Source organism: Stigmatopora argus, chromosome 19, assembly GCF_051989625.1.
Source record: "Stigmatopora argus isolate UIUO_Sarg chromosome 19, RoL_Sarg_1.0, whole genome shotgun sequence".
NCBI classification, from domain to species: domain Eukaryota; kingdom Metazoa; phylum Chordata; class Actinopteri; order Syngnathiformes; family Syngnathidae; genus Stigmatopora; species Stigmatopora argus.
The window spans coordinates 3,188,271-3,209,555 of NC_135405.1; the positions used below are offsets into that span (position 1 = coordinate 3,188,271).

Sequence of the window (21,285 nt, forward strand, 5' to 3'; positions counted from 1 at the left end):
CTCAAACTAAACAACGAGAGACAACAGCGGTTTAATTAACACACAACCCGCATGAGACATCTAGTTATATATATATATATATGATATTTATGTTTCCGCCCCTCATTGCCTTATTACTTCCGTTTCGTGACAGTTATGAACCTGTCGAAAGAAATGAATAGACATATTATTTGTCACATTTTTCTTGTTGAACGTCCATATATTTATTTTAAACGTGATGAGTATTATAAATTATACATACTTAAAATAAAACACGTACTTGTTGTTCTAATTCATAGGTGGCTTGTCCTTCAAACTAAAAGTTTATTTAATTTGAAAGAGCAACCCGGAATTAGTACATTTGTCACACACGTCTTGTTTGGCTGGTTTCACGTTGTTGCTGATGTGGTTTTCTGAAGCTAACACAGCTGTTCCTCCTATTCTCCCCAATTGTTCGATATAAAACGCATTTTGCATCTTCAAAAATAATGCCTTACTTCCAGACTTGGGAAGAGTTTGCTCGTGCAGCCGAAAAACTATATCTGACGGATCCCATGAAGGTAAATAACATCTGTATACATGAGTTTCAAACTAGCCACATAGCGTTTTTAGCTTGGCATCTTGTTAGCACGTACATTTTACTGATTCATTTTTGATTAAGGGTTTTCTTATGTTTCCATTTTAGGTCAGAGTGGTAATCAAGTACAGACACTGCGATGGCAAAATGTGCATTAAAGTAACTGACAATTCCATGGTAAGCTGCATAAAAACTATAATGCCAGGGCCAGTTTGAAATTCATCCCTAAATTTCATATAACCCGTCAAATCCGACTAATATTTTCCCTGAAAGTTTTTCCAACATTAAAGAGTACTAACTATTTGGCAGTGGCTCCTTACCCGGTAACCGGTCAAATAGTCCCAGGGGCTATTTAGCCGGTAACCTATTATTTAACATTTAGTGAATAGGGGATTTTCTGAACCATTCAACCAATCTTATTAAAATTTGATGTGTCATTGCCAATTGATAGATTTTAACATTAGGTGAATATGGATTTAATTACTATTATTTAGGCAATGGCTCCGTAGCCGTAGTTTCTTACTATTTACCCCACACAGAATTCTTACCGGCTAAATAGCCATATGGGGCCATATAGGCTATTTGACTGGTTACCGGCTAAATAGCCCTTGGGACTATTTGACCGGTTACTGGCTAAATAGCCCTTGGGACTATTTGACCGGTTACCGGCTAATTAGCCCTTGGGACTATTTGACCGGTTACCGGATAAATAGCCCTTGGGACTATTTGACCGGTTACCGGATAAATAGCCCTTGGGACTATTTGACCGGTTACCGGCTAAATAGCCCTTGGGACTATTTGACCGGTTACCGGCTAAGGAGCCACTGCCATTATTTAACATTGAGTGAATAGGGGATTTGGGGGCCATATAGGCTATTTGACCGGTTACCGGCTAAATAGCCCCTGGGACTATTTGACCGGTTACAAGTTAAGGAGCCTCTGCATATCTAATGACTTCTAGTTCTTCCTCACCCACAAGTGTTGTGTAGTTTTTCCATTATTTAGGCAAAAAAACTAGGGATGTCCCTGGTCAGAATTTGGATCAGAAATGTATCAAATCGGGTCTGATCTTGTCATTCCAAGATGGTCGGAATCGGGTGAAAACATCTTTTTTTTTTTAAGTATTAATTTATATTTTTAGGTATCAACTCATTAGCTGCCGCTGACGGGGAGGTGCGTCCAATCGAATTTGATCGCTTCTCGTCGTCAATGGGAGTGAAATATGATCATTTGCTATGGCAGTTAATGAGTTAAGATAAGTAACACAATGATCCATAAGTACAGTGGTACCTCAACATACGAGTGCCTCGACATACGAGCAATTTGAGATACGGGTAAAATTTTGAGCAACTATTTATCTTGAGATACGAGCAGACAGCGGACGTGAGAGGTTGCTCATAAGAACATCATGGGCACTGTCTCTCTCCCCGCAACTCCTTCGTGTAATGTCTCTACGAGCACTGGGCGGAGCGTCACATTTTTTTCAGTGTTTTTTTTCCCCGTTAGACAGTGCAAATGGCGGATCGATCGCTAATACGAGGAGTATATACTACTTCTCGTTGGCAAGTGGTTGTGCGTTATCCTATTGTGAGGACATTTGTGTGCATCATTTTCGGAATATTTTGAAAGGAATACAAAAGCAAACAACCCTCAATAGGTTGCATCTGAAAGTCAGGGTGGAGGCGGGGCAAATACAGCCAACCCAGGAGAAAAAGGTATTAAAATTTAAAACAAAATTAGAATTAAGTTTAGTGTAAAGTTAGATTGAATTTATTTTTGAGTGTGTTGATCATAATCCAAGTTCATTTACATTTGTTTATGTTATGATACGAGTGCGTTGCCGTGCAAAAAGTCCCCCCTCTTCCCCCCCTCTCTGTCTCTCTCACTCCCCTCCGCAAAATCTGTCTAATTTTAGTATACCATTAAACACATTTTAGTACTATTAAACCACTAGTTATTCATTACTTTGTTAATAGATGGCGAATTAGAACAAATAAAAATGTTTTTCCAATCCAATATCCTGTTTTGGGTGTTTTTTCAGACGGTTGGAACGAATTAATTTGTTTTTAGTTCATTTCTATGGGAAACGTTCGTTTGAGTTACGAGAAATTCGACATACGAGCTCAGTCCTGGAACGCATTAAGCTCGTATCTCGAGGTACCACTGTATAAGGCAAACATTTTCTAATATACCGTATTTTCTCGCACATAAGCCGTGCCTCGTGTATAAGCCGCACCCTTAAAAATGCCTTTCAATCGTTGAATTTTACAATTTCTCGCGTGTACGCCGCCCCCTTATTCACAATTTTCACCTCCATATTCATGGTTTTAATAGGGAGTACAAATGTGTTACTTTGAAGTAAAAACCTTAAGAAAAATCATCATACGTGATATTTCTGATATACATATGAATCAAAAGCACATTATTACGGTCAATATCACAAGGAAGTTGGTAGTTCATCCAGTAATGGTTGCTTTCTTACTGCAAAGCAGAACATAACCAACAAATAGTAAATGTTAATTTGCTGACATCTTCTGGTGAAAAAGAGTATAGCAACGCTGTAAGTCTTGTGCTCATATATGCCGTTCCTTTGATTCAGTCATTTTTCTGAGTTACAAATACGGCTTATATGCGAGAAAATACAGCACATATTGGATAATTTATATATATATATATATATATATATATATATATATATATACATATATATATATATATATATATATATATATATATATATATATATATATATAGACAATGTTGAAACAAACATTTAAGTAAAAAAAGGAAATATCCAACAAATCACGTTTAAAGATACTCATTTTATGGAGTTTATTTGCTTTATAAGTTTATGGTAAATAATTTTCAGAATAATTGGTTTGCTATTTTATTTTGGTGCTTCACAACTTAAAAAAGGGATTTGTGTTTTATTTTGATATTTATTATGATTATACTGTTACAAACACTATATAAATTGGGTGGACAAAAGACAATTGGATATAGAACTACATCCCCCAACTTAATATATTTTCTGGGTATCGGATCGGGACTCCGTATCGGCAGATTTCTTAAAATCAGGCGACCCGGACCCTGAGTCCCATACAAAATTATGTGATCGGGACATCCCTACAAACAACCGTACAATTCAAAATATCGAAGATCAATTTCATCCTTTCGGTTATTTTAAATTAACAACAAAAGAATACTCTTCTGATCCCCGCTGTTCAAATTTCTCTGACTGTCTCGCTTCAGTGTTTACAGTACAAGACAGACCAGGCTCAGGATGTGAAGAAGATTGAGAAGCTGCATGGGAAACTGATGAGACTGATGGTGTCCAAAGAGACGCACAGTGGCGCTATGGAGACGGACTAGAGTGGTCGTTTTGGATTGCTTGGACTGAGTTTGTGGTTGTTGTGAGCGCAGCACAGAACCACTTGAGTGGGACTGATGGGGAGTCAGAAAAAGAAGTAATAGGGGAGAAAGGAGCTGGATACAAACCTGTATATTCTTTATAGTCAGAGATGGGATTTCTATATGCGGTCTGTACATTAATCTCAGGATTTTTAATTAATAGTCTGAAAATTATCTTGCTTCTCTACGCATGACATTGGATCACCTCTCTGTGTAAGAATGTGAAGATGGGAAAAATAAGAGTTATGTCTTTATTATTTGAAATGGACAAATGTTCTGCTTATTTAGCAGCTTTGGCTTATTTGTTTGTTTAGATGAGCTGTCTTTCATTTTTAATTTTGGTATTATCAAGGATTTTCAAAGATTTCTAGTTTGAATTTCACTTTGTTGGCTCTTCATTTTTATTTCCTCATTTTTGGACACAACTGAAGATAGACTTTTTGATTTTCTTACATACCTCGACATTTTCCATTGCATTTGCTAACAATTATGTCTTCAATAAACATTCATTTAGTCCAGTACAAAAAGTATTATTTTGTATATTTTCTAATGATGCTTATAATCTTTTATGGCATGTATATTTTAAACAAAACAATGCTTGATCTTCCTCATGTCTGCCAAACTGCTAAAATATTCTGGTCAGAAGAATGATATTTTCAAAAATTAGCTCCTCACGAGTCCCATACAGGTATCCATTTTCCGCAGTGTAATTCTGTGATTTAATATACTAAATGAAATTTTGGTATTTTAGACTTATAAAATTCCTCCATTTTTTTACTCTTACATTTTTTCTTCTTCACCTGAAATATATCTGCAAAGGTCAAGATGTAAAACACTCCAACCAACTGTTCTTAATTTCCCTAAAAGCTGAATGTATTTTGTTCTAATTGCATTGTTTAAATGCCCTGTTTTTCTTTCAATCAAATGAACATCTTATTCCAAATTATTTTTTTCATTGGAATTTTGTTGTTTTAGAAACCATTGGTGTAAACGTTTTAATTTTCTTAATACAAATCAATTCCGCGGAAGAATATTGCACATTTTATATTGGTTTTCGTGTAACTGACGTAATACTACATTTCCCATCATGCACCTCAGGATTTGCCATGCTAAAGGTTCACTTCGGTTCCCGAGTGCTCTGACTTCCTCGAAGCCGCTGAAGGATTGTAACTACGCCTGCATTGCAGTAACACAAGAACAGGTAAAAATTTCTTACGTTCCCAGTTTAATTGGGACGTGAACTATGATTCAAAAGTAAAGAGTAACGCACGGATAAATTTGGCACGTGTCATCTAACAATTACGAAACAAGCCTGTTTTTGATTATAACCATATCCATCAAGTTTTGACTAGTGTACCAAAGTGACGTATCTCGCGTTAGGAGGGTGATGGGGAATACAGGACTTTGTTCTTGTAACTATCAGCTCAGTGCCATGAAATTAATTTTATAATTATGATTTGATTTTCAAAGTGTATATATTCACATATATGTTCACTAACATGAATATGTTCATTAATATGTGCTGTCCCTTATCGCATACGTAGTTTTCATTTTCTGAACTGCTTTATCCTCATTAGGGTCGCTGGGGGTGCTGGAGCCTATCCCAGCTGACTTCGGGCCAGATGCGGGGGACACCCTGAATCGGTGGCCAGCCAGTCGCAGGGTACGAGGAGACGGACAACCATTCACTCACACCCTCATCCATAGGGGCAATTTATAGTGTCCAATCAGCCTGCCGTTCATGTCTTTGGAATGTGGGAGGAAACCGGAGTACCCGGAGAAAACCCACACAGGCCCAGGGAGAACATTGCATACGTAATGTTAATCTAATTTGCAAAGCAAGCTACTGATCGAGATTTGCAGACTGACTGCTTTTTATCAATACAGTGCACACTTTAGCCATGGTTGCATTGGCGTTAATCGCCGAACTACTAATGTTGACAATGTCCTTTTGGCCATGCACATTTCATTAGAGAGGGCCCTGCTCATGCCTGTTCTTTATAAAACCCTCTCTGCTGGCCCCAACGCAACACACATATTTTTGTTTTGACTTGGCTCCCACATTTTTCAGTTAACTCGTGACCTGCCTGCTAAGCCCCAGATTCAAATTGTTTTGTTGTGAGTCCAGCATTCAAATAGCCCTCTGTTGACATATACTATTGTATCGTGCATACAGCCTCCCATTACAGTAATACCTTGAGAGACAAGCTTAATACGTTCCGGTCCCGAGCTCGTATGTCAATTTACTCGTATCTCAAATAAACTTTTCCCATAGAAATGAACTATAAATACAAATTAATTCGGTCCCACCCTCTGATAAAACACAAAAAACAAGATATTACAATGGAAAAACATTTTTATTGGTTCTAATTCACCATCTACTGACAAGAGTAACAAATAACTATCTAGTGGTTATGATGTTCAATACTAAAATGAGACATTATTCAGTACAATGGAAAGGGGAGAGATAGAGAGCGATAGGTGGGGAGAGAGAGAGAGAGAGTGTGAGTGAGTGAGAGAGAGCGAGAGAAAGCAAGAGAGACACTTTTTGGATGAACCGCTGGCCACCGATTCAGGGTGTCCCCCGCCTCTGGCCTGAAGTCAGCGAGGATAGGCTCCAGCACCCCCGCGATGCTAGTGAGAATAAAGCGGTTCAGAAAATGAGAGGAGATGCGATTTTCCTCGTATCTCAAATTTCTCGTATGTTGGACTCTCGTACGTCAAGGTATTACTGTACAACTAAGAACAAAGCCTTGCTGCCTGTATACTGGATGAGCAACCGGAAAGCCTGGATCCCGAACGTGAATCTACCTCACTGAAAGGAGGCTCCCCTTCAAGGACTTGGACTCAAACTCCCATTAAATTAAATATCCCATTTAAATTAAATCGACATACGAGCTCAGTCCCGGAACTCATTAAGCTCGTATCTCAAGGCACCACTGTATATATATATATATATATATACATACATTGTATTTAAATATTAATACAGTAGTGTTCATATGTTTATAACTCTAAAATTTAATAAATACACTTCTTGATAATTGTACTTGTGTTGTATTGTTTTTTTTTTGGTATAGGCGTGAAAACATGTAGTATGGTAGTGCTAATAGGGGAGATCCTACTTTGCGTTTTTTTGGATTATCGTGGCCTGCCTGGCCCACAATATCCGCGATATTCGAGGGATTACTGTATACACATCTCCTAAATCTGTTCTCCCTGTACAGGAAGTATGTTCATAGAAGTTTTAATTGGTCTGGTGGTTGGAGGAGTGATCTTCCTGCTTGTGCTTAGAAGAAGAAACCATGTTTTGAAAACAGAGGATGGTTGGTGGGGGGTCGGTCCAGTCCCTGATGGCGAGCAGGACGCCAGAATTTACCCTTTCAAGGTCACCACTAGCGAAGAAGAGCTGGAGGTAATGGATTCCCTATTGTCATTGGCATCTTTATAGCAGAAGCCTTCCCCTGTCGGGAAGTAAGAACATGTTTTTGAGAATGTGTACCTATATAACATTCATTCAGGACCTACACAGAAGAATGGACCAAACACGCGCAGTTCCCTCACTAGAAGAAAGTCAATTCAATTATGGTTTTAATTCGGAATACTTGGGGAAGGTCATTTCTTACTGGAGGAAAGACTTTGACTGGAGGCGACAAGTGAACAAACTCAACCAGTATCCTCACTTCAAAACCAACATTGAAGGTTTGTTTGTTCCTGCAAATGACACACAAAGACTTTTCATCTTACTGACTAGCTTCTCATTTCAGGCATAGATGTTCACTATGTGCATGTGAAACCCAAATGTGTACCCGAAGGGACCAATCCCATTCCTTTAATAATGGTTCATGGATGGCCTGGCTCCTTTTATGAATTTTATGGGACAATCCCTTTGCTAACGGAACCATCAGACCCCCAAAACCTCGTGTTTGAGGTAGTGTGCCCGTCCATACCTGGATACGCCTACTCAGAAGCACCACATAAAAAAGGTACATCTAAAAACATATTCATAGCGTTAATATTCATGCAGTTAAGGTGAAGTATTGCATTGCAGAATTATTGCTCTTTTTCCCCATTAGAATGACATTTCCTTATGTGTATTTGGAACAGGCTTTGATTCCATCTGCGCTGCTCGCATCTTCCTCAAACTGATGAGACGTCTGGGCTTTCAACAGTTCTATGCTCACGGAGGAGACTGGGGCTGGCTTGTCACCACCAACATGGCTCAACTGGAACCCAAGTATGTTATCATCCCCGCAATAGATAGTGATTGTGTTAAGAATAAAGGAAAACAATTAGGGTCAGATGTATTTACATTTTGGGTTGACCTTACTAACTACAAATTAAATTTGGGAGGAGACTGGCCAGTGAAGTTAAGAATTTTGTAGCATGATGATGGCGACACAGCAACAGGTTGAGATAATATTATGTCATGTTTTGCAATTCGTCATGTAGCCTCAATAGTAAATGATGCAATGACGAATCTGACATACCGTATTTATTCAAGTATAACATTTTTTTTAGTTTTAAAAAAACTGAAGCAAAGTTCGGGTGCGTGTTATGCACGAATTCCAGTGGGAAACTGGAATTTGTCGGTGAAGTCCCCTCCGCAGCCCCTATAATGGGAGACATAAAACCTGTCTTTGTCTGCCAAATGGAGATAATCTACCTTCTTTTACAAAAGACAGCCCTCTCCAAATAGCCTTTGGCAAGTTTATAGGGTAAAAGGGCTGAAAAAAATTGCTCAATGGCAACATGTGCACCAAGGAGCGCTATCCTCGCTCAAGAAGAATGGAATCAATTGTTGTGAATAAATGTTTTGTCATGGCGACATGCGTTCAGCATTTGCCGGATATGGGTATCGGTGCAGTCCTTGGTGTGAGCTGAGAAAAACAGAAAAAAAAATTATACCAATTTTTAGTCACAAATTATGGGTGCGCGTTATACACGGGTGCACATTATACTCAAATAAACATGGCGATTCCTTTGTATATTACGCAAAATACCCTTCTGTCCACGAGGTGTCACTGTTAGCTTCAAGTCTGTGCTTTGGCACATTAGCCATACGATGAGAAATCCTCCAAAATGCTATTTTTTCTAGACCCATTTACCTGTTGCTTAGCATTCCTTTTTATTACTCATTAGTTTCCAAAAGATACGCTAACAAAACTAACATTTTGCACAGTGCTACTGAACAACCATTCTTTGCAATTTGTGCACCTAAGAATAGGAATTGAAACAGAGCACACCGATAACCCCTATGACAGGGGTGGCCAACTCCGGTCCTCGAGAGCCGCTATCCGGTCTGTTTTCCATGTCTCCCTCCACCAACACACCTGAATCAAATAATCAGGATCGGTATCAATCTTCTGGATGGCTTGCTGACGAGTTGGTCATTTGATTCAGGTGTGCTAGAAGAGGGAGATATGGAAAACACACAGGATAGCGGCTCTCGAGGACCGGAGTTGGCCACCCCTGCCCTATGACTTTAATGAAAACATACCAAGGAAATCTGACTTAAAAGAAGGCTTATTTATAATATTTTCTTAATCATTATAATGCCAATCTATATAAAATATCCACCTGAAGTATTTTCTACATGTCCTCATAGGCAACTGGAACAACCATCAACACATACATTTACACCCATGGTTAATTTAGAAACAATTTAACTAATGTGCTCTCAATGAATAAACTTCAAATTATTTTTTGTGATTTATTTCTATATTATGAAATGTGTTTGAAATTAATGGGAGTGCCAAAAACTTGCAATGACTGTAGTTTAATAAAGAATTGTAGAATTATAGCAATAAACCAGCAGGATTTTTGAGGGGCCAAAATAACGGATGTGGATTCCTGGGCTCTTGGCCTGCTCCTCCCACTCTTAGAGCCATCAGTAGCCTTTTGACATCACTGCAACCCAGCGGCAGGCCGTGAATTTCAAAGTGACGCCTTCAATTCTATATCTGAATCAATCCAATCCTCTAAAACTATTTTATGGCTGTAAAACCTTTACTGCAGCTACAGCTGCGACACATATTAAAAAAGCATCAATAATAACCTGATACAATTGAGATATTATTTAGGAATATAGCCATATTTTACTCACCAAAAATCCTTTTTATCTGTACACAAAATCCATCCTCCTTTCTTTCCTCTTTCTTTTCTATCGCCATCGAAGCTAATGCTGAAAGTCGAGCCTGCCCTGTCGTATTTCTGGCGTAAGTTTTTATTCGATTTAGTGCTGAAAATGTTCGTTCCTGGTTGTGACAGGCTTGCTTGCTTTGGAGTTGTCCGACTTTTCTTAATCATGTCCAGCTGTTCTTGAAAAGTCCCTCTTGAAAATGGCTTTGACAGTAATTCTGCAAACAAATCCATTTCTTCTCCTCCAGCCATTTCGGGTTGACAAAACCGCTATTAAATCAACACAATATATTTGCTTGTGCCGCTCCCTCGAGATACAGTTTGGTAGCTCTGGCTAGTCCACTCTATCACTAGCCAATCATAGTTGTTGAAAGCATATCTCTACGCCTGAGGGAAGGCCTTGGTGTCGCCAACTCGAAATCTGATTGGTTAAAGCAACGGCTTTATCGACACTTGTTTTATGCAGCAGAGCCTACAGAACTGATTGTGAAGGCCTCAAGGCAGATTTCTGACCCTGGCAGCAAACAATGGCTGAAATGTGATCTGGAAGCAGCGGAAAACAATGAAAGGAAGCTGACAGACAATTTGGAATTATTTAAGTATTCATGGACAAAACATAATTAACATCGGTCTGTGATTCAGATATTTTTTTTAGGCCAGCAGAGAAGGCCTTGCTGGCCCTGACGGTCCACCACTGCTGCAACCATCTTATTCATAACTTTGCCATAACCTGTTTCTACAAGTTACAACCCATTTAAAACATTATATATGCATTTTATGTTTTGTAACTCGCACTGCACAACATCATGTCTACAGCTTCTAAGATTTTTGTAAAAATTATTATATACACTTACTTGGATTTTGTTGAATTATCTATTTAAATTAATTTTGAAAGTTTGCTAGCCACCCACTTTGTCTGTCAAATTGTTTATTAATGTTGACTTCCACGTTTCCATCTTAATCTTATAATGTTCTCTCTAATGTTTATATTCTACAGGACAGTCAAAGGCTTGCATGTGAACTTTGCACCAATTTCCAAACCTGGGCTGACCGTGGCTTTATCAATTTTGCTTGGCCGTCACTTCCCAAAGCTGTTTGGCTTCACCAGTGTGGACGTTGAACGTCTCTACCCATGCATGGAAAAATTATTGGTGGAGTCTATCAAGGAGTCTGGCTACATGCACATCCAGGCCACCAAACCCGACACTGTGGGTGAGAACCAAGCACAAACAGCAGACAGTATTGCCCCTAATGATTTAGTAATCTTATTTTTCTGCATTAGGCAGACTGGAAGTTATGACTAGAGATGTCCCAAATCACATCATGATCATAAATCGGGCTCTATCACATCTTTTTGAGATGATCAGAAAGGGGATAAAAAAGATTGGGTGTTCAAAATGTATTTAATTATCTTTTAGTATTAACTCTTTGACGGCCATTGACGACAATAGACGTCCATTCCAGTCAAACTGGATTGGCCGTCTATTGTCCTCAAAGGCAGCGAAACATGATAGCTCAATATCAACCTCATCTCTCATTTTTCCGAACCGCTTTATCCTCATTAGGGTCGCGGGGGTGCTGGAGCCTATCCCAGCTGACTTCGGGACACCCTGAATTCGTGGCCAGCCAATCGCAGGGCACAAGGAGTCAAACAACCATTCACGTCCACACTAATACCTAGGGGCAATTTAGAGTGTCCAACCAGCCTACCATGCATTTCTTTGGAATGTGGGAGGAAACCAAGGTACCTAGAGAAAACCCACGCAGGCCCGGGGAGAACCCAAGAGGTGGTGTAGGTTCCCCGTTCGTCGAGCGATTAACGCGTCGGCCTCACAGTTTTGGAGACGAGGGTTTGATCCCAGGTCAGTCGTCACTGTGTAGTTTGCAAGTTAAGAGTTCGATCCCATCTCTGTGTGGAGTTTGCATGTTCTCCACAGGCTTGCGTGGGTTTTCTCCAGGTACTCCGGGTTCCTTCCACATCCAGGTTGAACACTCTAAATTGCACCTAGTGAGAGCGTATACGATTGTCCATCTCCTTGTGCCCAATTGGGTGGCCACCAATTCAAGGTGTTCCCCCGCCTGGTGCCCATGGTCAGCTGGGATAGGCTCCAGCACGCCCCACGACACTTGTAAGGATAAAGGGTTCGGAAAATGAATGAATACTATAGCATATAGTTACACTAGTGCAGGGGTAGGCAAAACGGTCCTCGCTGTGGATGCAGGTTTTTGTTCCAACCAATCCAGCACAGACACTTTGACCAACGCGATTTCTGCAGAAAACAAGAAGCACCTGACTGCAATCCACTGATTGCACTTGTAGGACACCAGATTGGTAAAAAGGTGTCCTCTTTATGGTTTGGAATGAAAACCCACACCCACTGCGGTTTGCCCACCCCTGCACTAGTGAAACAAACATAACAGAACAAAGATAAAATGTCATAAACATAAATACAAATACATGTTTTATATTATACATTTATATTTGCACTAATGAAACATACTTTGCACAATAAAGAAAGCATAAAAGTATTAAATATTACAATCAAGACCTCAATTTCTAAAATTGGTCTTTTTCTTTTATTAGTACTAGTATTTTTATTATAAGTTTCTTCATTATGACCAAAAAGCCACGACTCGCTTTGAAGGGTTCAGTAAGGGTTCACTTTTTCAGATGCTTGCTTTGCTTTCAAGTCCATGTAGATTCCACTGGCTTTTCGGCAGATTATCGACTCGGTTACGCTATCTCCCACTAACTGTTTATCTTTTAATCATATTACTAAACAAAGGCTCTCCATCTTGTTATGAATGTCACTGCGCAGCTTTGAAATTATGGTTAGCCCTTCGTTGCACTAGCTTGTTTTGGACCTATTGGCCTGAAAAAGTCTCCAAGTCCAGATCTCTTTCTGAGGTATAAGATCGAGACTCTGTATCAGCAATTCTTCAAAATAATGTGACTCGATTAGCATGCCAGAATATGGGATTGGGACATCCTGTCATCATGCATTGTAATACAGTTTTTCTTCCTCAGGTCGAGGGCTGAATGATTCACCAGTCGGTCTGGCTGCATACATGCTGGAGAAGTTCTCCACGTGGACCAGTCAAGATTTCAGAAACCTGGAGGACGGAGGTCTCACCAGGTACAAAGAATGAGAGATAAAAAGAGAGCGTACAAAGATGGTGTCATTACGAATTTACAATACTGTACTGTATTTTCTCTTCTTGTATTCCAACTTCCAGAATTTGTGTTTGGTTGACTTGTGTTAAACAAATGACCATTACTAAAAAAAGCTCTGGCTTGAAGAAAATGACACGATAGCGATATGTATGTCTTTGTGTCACTTAAAGGAAGTTCTCTCTGGACGACCTGCTGACGAATGTTATGATCTACTGGACATCTGGATGCATGATTCCTTCCATGAGGTTTTATAAGGAAAACTTCTCCCGCCTTGACTCTCCCCACATCAAGTGAGTTAAAAGACCCATAGCATGAGGCTGGTCAATTTTATGATTACCGAGCTATCTTCATGAATATACAATAATAATATATTTGTTTTTATTAACATTAAGCGCCAGAAATCTGAAAAATAGGTTACCGTTCCTTAAAAGCCTAATCACACCCACCAAAATGAAATACTCTTCATTTATGCCTTTCTATAAAGTAAATGTTTCTCACTCATGCATTCACAATATCATACTTGTCAACCCTGGCCAATTGCTCCCTTTATAAATAATTGCATTTGCCATTATTTTGTGATGATAAACCTTACAGACACAACGCGGCACCTATTGACTCAATGCAAGACAGAAAATGTAGGTAACTATATAATAACTGTGTAAACAAGGTATTTTATTGACCAAATCAACAACAAACAATTCTTTCCCCACAAAATTTAGTGTTACTTACTATAAGTAGCAGTGCAGGATTTCGCAGACTTAATCTCAAAATCAATCAAATCAAATCAAAAGCCTTTATTGTCATCATACACAGCTGCGTATAACGAAATTGGTGGTGCTACTCCACAAAGTGCGTTTTCCCAGTAAAAAAAAAAACATAAGTAATATAAAAGTATAAAAAGTCACATCCTGGCAAGGTAAATTCTAAAATATTGCACAATCTAAGATATTGCACATTGTTATTGCACACCCCAAAGTTATTGCACAGAAGCGATTGTGTGTCGTGCTAACACAAGTTCAGAGTCCTGATGGCTGTGGGAAAAAAACTGTCCTGAAGTCTATTTGTCTGTGCTTTGTGAGACCTGTAGCATCTGCCAGAGGGCAGCAGCTGGAACAGGTTGTGACCAGGGTGGTATGGGTCCCTGACAATGTTCACGGCTCTGCTGAGGTAGCGAGGGCTGGCAATGTCTTCCAGTGAGGGCAGAGAGCAGCCGATGATCTTCTGGGCGGTGTTGATCACTCTCTACATGGCCTTTCTGTCTGCTGCCGTGCTTCCAGCATACCTCACTGTAATGCAGTATGCCAGGATGCTCTCCACAGTGGCTCTATAGAAGGTTACCAGAAGCTTAGTGTCCAAGTTGTTCCTCCTGAGTACCCTCAGGAAATGGAGTCGTTTCTGAGCCTTCTTCACCACTGCCGTGGCGTTGGTAGACCAGGAGAGCTTGTCCGTGACGTGGACCCCCCTGAGGAATTTGAAGGACTGGACCCTGTCTGCGCATACTCCATTTATGAGGAGTGGGGCCAGATCTGTGCTGCGTTTGCGAAAGTCCAGGATTATTTCTTTAGTTTTCGTGGTGTTTAGTGTGAGATTGTTCACCAAACACCACGAAGACAGTTTGTTGACCTCATCTTTGGAGGCAGACTCTTACTCTATAAGTAAACTGGTGAGGGTCAACTGAGGGAGGGATTGTATTGATATGGCGGGCGACCAACTTTTCAAAGCACTTCATGATCACAATCTGCTGTAAAGATGGTTTACTCCGTAACAGAAACTGTCACAATTTAGTTTAATTTGCAACAAACATGTGAGTGTATCAACTCCCATCATACCTTGAGAAACGAGCTTAATGCATTCCGGGACTGAGCTCGTATATCGATTTACTCGTATCTCAAATCAACATTTTCCCACAGAAATGAACTAAATACATTCATTCCCAGCCTCTGAAAAAAAACACCCCCCAAAAAACAGGATATTACAATGAAAAACATTGTTACTGTTTGTAATTCACCATCTACTAACAGAGTAACAAATAACTAGAAGTTATGATGTTTAATAATAAAATGAGGCATTATTCAATACAACGGGGAGTTTGCGGATGAGAGAGCGCGAAAAAGAGACTTGATGGATGCGCTCGTAACGTAACAAACATTAAATTTAACTTAAATGAACTTAGATTCCTATAAACACACTTTTAAAAAGTTTTAATCTTCCGTTACACTAAATTTAAACCTTACTATGCAATAACCAAGTCAAAGAGGTTAATGGCTTTTGAGGCGAACTTCGTGTTTCTCCATACATACTGGCGAGCCAGCTCAGTCACCCATGCACTACTCATGTTTTTCGATTATTTCGTGCTTAATATCCATTGTCATCGTACGCCTTTTCTTCGCACAACCCTTCTTTGCACCGGCTTGCTTTGGAGCCATTGTCGTTCCCTTAATTCCGCACTGACTAACCCCAAAAACACGGAAAAAACACTCCGCCCAGTGCTCGTAGAGATCTTTGCACGAGGTAGATGTGGCGAGAAAGACAGTGCGCTGAAATCATAAGCAGCCTCTCGCGGCTGTCTCGAATGCTCGTATATCTAAATTTGTCTCGTATCTCAAAGTAAATATTTGCAGGGAATTTTACTCGTACACTCGTATGTCAAGGTATTACTGTATGTATTTTCTTCACGTGGCTGAAAACTCTCGCTGTCGGCATTAGAGTGAGGAAGGCAGAGCAGAACCTTGTAAATTCCTTTGATCAATGGAAAGCGATCTTTCTCAAATGCACTCTTTAACCTCCTATGACGTGCGCGTATACGGAAACGACGCACGTGCGCATATCATTCTTGAGGCAACCAATGACTGAGAGGACCCGGATTACAACCAAAACGGGTAAAAGATCGGTCTTACAAAAAACGTAACTTTTAGAAAATACAAATTTCCCGTACAAGAGTTATTATATGCCGTACACAATTTGAAATGCTCAAAAAACATAAAATACAGGGAAACCATATACGTTGACAGGTATGCAATATCTTAAATTCTGCATTATAGTGCACATCTGACTATATAAACTGCCCTACTCTGCAAACATTGTGAGGATAAGGGGTACAGAAAATTAACAAATGAATGAACACCTCCAGTTGCGTCTTCTTCATTCGTGTGCAGCTTGCTGTTCAAGGCATTGAAACTATTAAATTTGCACTGGTTTTTCCTACAGCAAGTTGAAACCTGAAAAAAAGGCTTAAAAGAATTGTAAAAAGGAAGTCAATTAATTATTTGATTGGGCCAAAGAAGCTAGTATTGTTTAACAAGCATGCCAAATTTGAATGATTGAAAACATTGACAACTATGAGTACAGTGGTTCCTCGAGATACGAGGTTAATGCGTTCCGGGACTGAGCTCGTACAGACGAGCCCCCTACTTACGAACGAGTTAGGTTCCGAGCGATTGTTCATAAGTTGAATTTGTTCGTAAGTTGCTCAGTGATATATTTTGTATTATAATTTATGTTTAAGGCCTATATAAGTATATTGAAGGTTTATATAAGTGCATGTTTAAGGCTTGTATAAGTAAAGTAAAGTTGCAACGTCACCACGATGTTCTGGGCCACTAAGCAAAATGAAAATGCTCACTTAGTAACAAAACATTATTATATTAGTAGCTCTAAAGAAAGATTAAATACTGGGAAATGGACATTGCAAGTCACCTGGCGACATGAATTCTTCACATTTCTTGTGTTTTAAATGTCTATGAACGAGGTCATTATTTTCCCAGGATACCGGTGTCCGTGCCTACTGGGTTTGCATGCTTCCCTAATGAGCTGATGCACACTCCAAAGATGTGGGTCCGTCAGAAATTCCATAATCTTCTCACCTACACATACATGGCTCGTGGGGGTCATTTTGCAGCCATGGAAGAACCTCAGCTGATGGTTGAGGATATTAAAAACTTCATCAAGAAAGTGGAGAATATGAAAGCATATTAGCAGGTACTCATAAAATGATGTCAATATAAAGGAGTGGTGTTTTTTTTTTAAAGAAATATGCCTGTATACCAAATTACCAGAACCTTTAAAAATTAAATAATAATTGGACTCCAATTATTGGAGTGTACATTTTCAGGTTTATGATGTTTACTAAAAAATACTGTATTTACTGTTTCCATTTAGAAAGTGCAAAAAGTCGGTCTCAATTTTCATTGACTGGTTAATATAGTAGGCGGCCCGGTGGAGAGAGTGGTTAGCGCGTCGGCCTCACAGCTTTGGGGTCCTGGGTTCAAATCCAGGTCACCTCCACCTGTGTGGAGTTTGCTTGTTCTCCCCGGGCCTGCGTGGGTTTCCTCCCGGTACTCCGGTTTCCTCCCACATTCCAAAAACATGCGTGGTAGGCTGATTGGATACTCTAAATTGCCCCCAGGTATGGGTGTGAGTATGCATGGTTGTCCGTCTCCTTGTGCCTTGCGATCGGCTGGCCACCGATACATGGTGTCCTCCGCCTCTGGCCCGCAGTCAACTGGGATAGGTTCCAGCCCCACGGCCCTAATGAGGATAAAACAGTTCAGAAACTGAGATGAGATGAAATGGTTAAAGTAGGTAGGCTTTATATTGTAAAACCTCCTTTCTACACTGCTCTTGAATGAAATATTATTTTATTTCAAATCCATTGTGGCAGTGCAAAAAGGCTAAATCAAAGCATGTTTGTCACTGTAACCAAACCATATCTATACACCTTGTAGTGATATATTCCTCCCAGCAATGATTAAAATATTTAATATTATCTCATCTCATTTTCTGAACTGCTTCATTCTCATTAAGGTCGCGGGGGGTGCTGGAGCATATCCCAGCTGATTCGGTGGCCAACCAATCGCAGGGCACGAGGAGACGGACAACCATTCACGCTCACACTCATACCTAAGGGCAATATAGAGTGTCCAATCAGCCTACCATGCATGTTTTTGGAATGTGGGAGGAAACCGGACTACCCAGAGGAATCCCACTCAGGCCCGGGGAGAACATCCAAACTCCACACAGGTGGATCGACCTGGACTTGAACCCAGACCTGTGAGGCAGAGGCGCTAACCACTCGCGCCACCAGGCCGCCCCTATTTAATATTATATCAATACATATTATTATTAAATAGATATATGATTATTATTAATATTATATACATATTTAAGACTTTTTTGCAGTTGAATTACTCGTTGGAAGAGCAGTCATTTTTTTCTTCAGTTTTTCTAACTTAACTCTATGACTGAAACTAATATGAATGCATTGAATGGATTGTAACAGTTTGAAAGTGAAAATGTCTTCGTGTGTTTATTCTCCCCCTGCTGGTGTTTATGGTTTCTACCTTCCTCTGAGCCTCCCACCAGCCTTGCAGGCCAGCAGCTGCAGATGGAAGGTCAGTGGGTGTTATTTTGTTGACAGCATAGAGAAGGCACCACTCATCTCTCCTGATATCGCACCATCCATGATGCCTTAAAGTTGGAATACATACTTAGAATATGTCAATGGTACTTGCTATCAAGAACAAACTGACCTTTTTTTCACAATTTAAGCTTTTCCATTAACTTGTAATTTATTTACTTTTTTCAGTCAACTCATCAAATCTATCTCATTGTTTGAATAAGTCACATTCAATTGAAAGTGACTTGATTTAACCCATTTTTAATTTGTTTGATCACCATTAAAAGTAGAGATTCAAAATCATAATTTTAATAATTCACATGTAACATTTTTTTCCCGCAATATATACCTTAATTGAAGTGATGTGTTTGTTCCTGAAGGGATAATAGATTTTTGCATACTTTTTGTCCTGCAAAATCATAAAGCACCAACTCACCTCCTACCCTAATATAGACAAGGCCGCATACCGCTTACCTTACACACCAATTAAATGATAATCTTGTCAAAGAATATTAAACATTAATCTATCAAGACTCACAAAGATACATAAGTATTAAAATTGTACGAAAAACAAATCATTTAGGGCGGCCCGGCGGCTGAGTGGTTAGCACGTCGGCCTCACAGTGGGGAACCTGGGTTCAAATCCAGGTCGGTCCACCCATGTGTAGTTTGCATGTTCTCCCTGGGCCTGTGTGGGTTTTCTCTGGGTACTCCAGTTTCCTCCCACATTCAAAAGACAGGCACAGTAGGCTTATTGGTCACTCTAAATTGCGAGTGTGAGTGGTTGTTTGTCTCATTGTGCCCTGCGATTGGCTGGCCACCAATTCAGGGTGTCCCCCGCCTCTGGCCCGAAGTCAGATGGGATAGGCTCCCGCACCCCCCGCGATCCTAGTGAGGATAAAGCGGTTCAGAAAATGAGATAAGAGGATTGAATTACTTAGGAAAAAAACAACTAAAACCCAGTGGCGGGCCGTGAATTTCAAACCGACGCCTTCGGTGCTATGTCTGAATCAATCCAACCCTCCAAAACTAGGCTATAAAACTTTTACTGCAGCTACAGCTGCGACAATGAATAAAAAAGCATCAATAATAACCTCATACAATTGAAATATTATTTAGGAATATAGCCATATTTTACTCACCAAAAATCCTTTTTATCTGTACGCAAAATCCATGAGACTACTATGAGATTAAAATTGAAATAGGACGAACATTACATCATAGATTATACTATTAAAAGATTCAAATTGTAAAATGTTGAAAATTAAGTGTATTTTGTTGCTTATTTTTATGTAACGTGAAATGGAAGTTGTTTCCCGGGCTTCAACTTTTGTTGACGTTAAGTCTGTCTGCACAAAACCTTTCTTTGCATAATGTTAGGAGATTGAAGTAATATTGGGAGTAAAAAAAGTTGTAATGTTACCAAATTTAAATTGTTCTCTTGTTTTTACGTTACGTGAAAAGGAAGTTGTTTGGATTCGTTTTTGGTGTTTATATGATTCCTGTTGATAAAACTTTGATGCGAACTACTTAATATTGTTAATATAGGCGATATAGTTTTAAGTTAGAAGATTTTCAGATGGTGGTTCGCCTTGAGATTTTTTCAATGTAAAAAGTGGACCAAAGCTCAAAAAAGGTTGGGAAACACAGGCCTATGCTGTCGGCCCTCTAGAGTCTGGCGGACTGCTTCGATATCATATTTTGTTGTTTTTCCCCCTTTGTCCGTCTTGTCCTTGTGATTGTTCATTGTTTTCACCTATTGTTTCATCCCTTAAATGTCTCAGCCTATCCGTTTCCTCATAATCCAAAGAAGTCTTCTGCCCGTTCCATTGTCACATTCCCTTTAGTTAGTTCTTATGACCTTTTGTTTACTACTTAGTCTATGTGTACACTATTTTCGTGAGTGTGTTAATAAACAATAATTTAGATACGCCCTTAAGGGTAGTGGCAATAAAAACAATCAACTTATTTTCTAATATTTTGAACGTCTGCAGACATTGTTGTGAAATTATTGTGCTTTATTATGCAAATTCCTGCCCTCTTTCTTCTTCCTTCACATCTATTATAATCGGGAGCATTATCTATAAATGTGCTTTTGTTGTTGTTTTTTTGTACAGCTGCCGCCAAAACTCTGCCTCCTCGTCTGGTCCGGGATCGACTTTAGCACACCCTGCAACCGCAAAACACTGATGAATTCCACAGTCCTTAACAGCCACCTGGACAATCTGTTCATCCACCCCGTGTCATCCTGCCCGCCCACACTACACTACACTAATATGTCTGTTTGACTGCCCAGCTTTATTTTGAGATAATGAATCACTTGATGCAAAGGTTTATCTTGACTGCATTTATATATTTTTTGTTGCAATTGAACAATAAATGATATAAGAATGTCTAAAAATATTTAATGAATCTGCCACAATTTATTTCCCCCACTATGCATTACTATAACCATAAAAAACATTCATCTCATCTAATTTTCTGAACCGCTTCATCCTCATTAGGGTCGCAGGGGGTGCTGGAGTCTGTACAAGCTAACTCCGAGCCAGCCGATCGTAGGGCACAAGGAGACGGACAACCATTTATACGCACATCCATACCTAGGGG

At 39.6% G+C, this 21,285-nt stretch overlaps 2 protein-coding genes across 4 annotated transcripts; both read left to right on the forward strand.

Moving 5' to 3' along the window:
* Nucleotides 1-172: 172 nt before the first annotated feature.
* Nucleotides 173-4,591, forward strand: srp9 (signal recognition particle 9). The gene is made up of 3 exons (XM_077587282.1): nt 173-539; nt 665-733; nt 3,809-4,591. The coding sequence occupies exons 1-3, from the start codon at nt 468-470 to the stop codon at nt 3,926-3,928; spliced, it is 261 nt and encodes an 86-aa protein (XP_077443408.1). The 5' UTR covers nt 173-467; the 3' UTR covers nt 3,929-4,591.
* A 462-nt stretch (nt 4,592-5,053) lies between these two features.
* ephx1 (epoxide hydrolase 1, microsomal (xenobiotic)) lies at nt 5,054-21,081 on the forward strand. 3 transcript variants are annotated; one of them, XR_013296743.1, is made up of 11 exons: nt 5,054-5,168; nt 7,195-7,382; nt 7,489-7,669; nt 7,735-7,953; nt 8,075-8,204; nt 11,106-11,320; nt 13,137-13,245; nt 13,454-13,573; nt 17,048-17,260; nt 18,605-18,673; nt 20,796-21,081. XR_013296743.1 is itself a non-coding variant. In XM_077586607.1 (11 exons), the coding sequence occupies exons 2-9, from the start codon at nt 7,200-7,202 to the stop codon at nt 17,256-17,258; spliced, it is 1,368 nt and encodes a 455-aa protein (XP_077442733.1). In that variant the 5' UTR covers nt 5,054-5,168; nt 7,195-7,199; the 3' UTR covers nt 17,259-17,261; nt 18,634-18,673; nt 20,796-21,081. The 3 variants fall into 3 exon arrangements, 2 of the variants coding, with proteins under 2 accessions (XP_077442733.1, XP_077442735.1); XM_077586607.1 differs by having other exon boundaries at nt 17,048-17,261; nt 18,634-18,673; XM_077586609.1 differs by having other exon boundaries at nt 17,048-17,261; nt 18,645-18,673.
* Nucleotides 21,082-21,285: the final 204 nt, after the last annotated feature.